Raw genomic sequence first — 1596 nt, forward strand, 5'->3', positions numbered from 1 at the left:
TCCACATACAACTGTGTTTCCTGGGTTAGAGGAGGGGCCGCCCTGATGTGCTGGGATCTAGGGTCAGGAGGACCCCAGAGCTCTGGGCCCCCTCTCTGCCTCTGCCCTGAGGGATGGATGATGAAGTAGCCTCTTCCAGCCGCTGCAGGAGGGGAGGGCTGAGTGGAGTGGGAGGGAGACGGCCTGAGGGAGACCAACCCCAGGTGGACCGCAAGCCTCTTTGCCCAAGAAGACCCTCTTCCTAAACTGTGGGACTTACTGCTTTCCTGGTCTCATCACTAGGTCATTTTTCTCATCCCGGAATCTGTCCTGGGGTTGCAGGGATGTGCTGGGCAGAGACCCTTCCCCCACGTACTGACAGCCTGGTCGGGGTGGTGTAGTCAGGGCAGCAGGTGCTATGATGGCAGGCGTCCTGGGGTCGGCGGAGCAGAGACAGGACTGATCATCTCTCATGGGTGAAGGCAAGAAGGGAGCCCTGTGGAGGGGCTGAACCGGGCCTCGAGGCCAAGGTGTTGAGTCAGGCAGATGTGAAAGGCTCTCTGGGCAGAGGCGATGTCTGGGGCAAAGGCATGGAGACGTGAGGATGGCCCAGGCAGGGAGCTGCAGGTGCTTCCACACCAAGGCTCCCCTTGTGCTTTATACGATCTCTTGTGTTCCCCTTCTCCACTCTTCCAAAGGAAGTAGCCCTGGAGCGTGGCAAGCACGCCTCCAGACCCATGGCCTTCCGGGAAGCTGCCAACGTAGATGGCAGTGACCCAAATAAGCCAAAAATGAAACCCAGGAAGTTCTCCAAGAGACTCAGTTCAGTTCAGTTGCTCAGTCATGTCCGACTCTTTGCAACTCCATGCACTGCAGCACGCCAGGCCTCCATGTCCATCACCAACTCCCGGAGCTTACTCAAACTCATGTCTGTTGAGTCAGTGATGCCATCTGACCATGTCATCCTCTGTCGTCCCCTTCTCCAGACTCAATGGGTCTTTAAAACTCTGGGCCTTTGGGCCCCTTCTCTCTGCCCCCTTCCTGCAGGGAAAGGCATGGTGTCGCTCAACGGGCACTGTGGGCCTGTGGCCTTCCTGGCCGTGGCCACCAGCATCTTGGCCCCCGATATCCTGCGGAGTGACCAGGAGGAGGCCGAGGGGCAGCAGGCCGAGGAGGACAAGCCCGACGGGCCGGCTCCCGAGCCAGCTCCCGTGCCCGCGAGCCACGTGGGCGGGGAGCTGATCCGCAAGAAGGGCATCCTCCTGCAGTACCGCCTGCGCTCCACCTCCCACCTCCCGGGCCCGCTGCTGTCCGTGCGGGAGCCGGAGCCTGCAGACGGCTCGGCCCTGGAGCACAGTGAGGAGGACGGCTCCATCTACGAGATGGTGGATGACCCCGACGTCCGGGTGGACAACCGGCCCTGTGCCCGCGACGCCCACCGCAAGGAAATCTGCTCCGTGGCCATCATCTCTGGAGGGCGCGGCTACCGCAACTTCGGCAGCGCCGCTGGCAGCCCCGGGAAGCCGACCCCGTGCGGGGAGACGGACAGCACCCTCCTCATCTGGCAGGCGCCCTTGACGCTGTAGCCCCGCCCAGGCCTCGCCGTAGCCCCGCCCA

General features: G+C 62.5%; 1 protein-coding gene across 1 annotated transcript in view; it reads left to right on the forward strand.

The window, feature by feature from the left end:
* Nucleotides 1–1596, forward strand: part of ARHGEF10L (Rho guanine nucleotide exchange factor (GEF) 10-like) — a 161886-nt gene extending 160290 nt beyond the window's left edge. The window contains 1 exon segment of the mRNA XM_010830219.1: nt 1027–1596. Within this exon segment, the coding sequence (XP_010828521.1) occupies nt 1027–1565 (539 nt within the window). The 3' untranslated portion in view covers nt 1566–1596.

The sequence above is a fragment of the Bison bison genome, unplaced genomic scaffold (genome assembly GCF_000754665.1).
Source record: "Bison bison bison isolate TAMUID 2011002044 unplaced genomic scaffold, Bison_UMD1.0 scf7180017864516, whole genome shotgun sequence".
Classification (NCBI taxonomy): domain Eukaryota; kingdom Metazoa; phylum Chordata; class Mammalia; order Artiodactyla; family Bovidae; genus Bison; species Bison bison.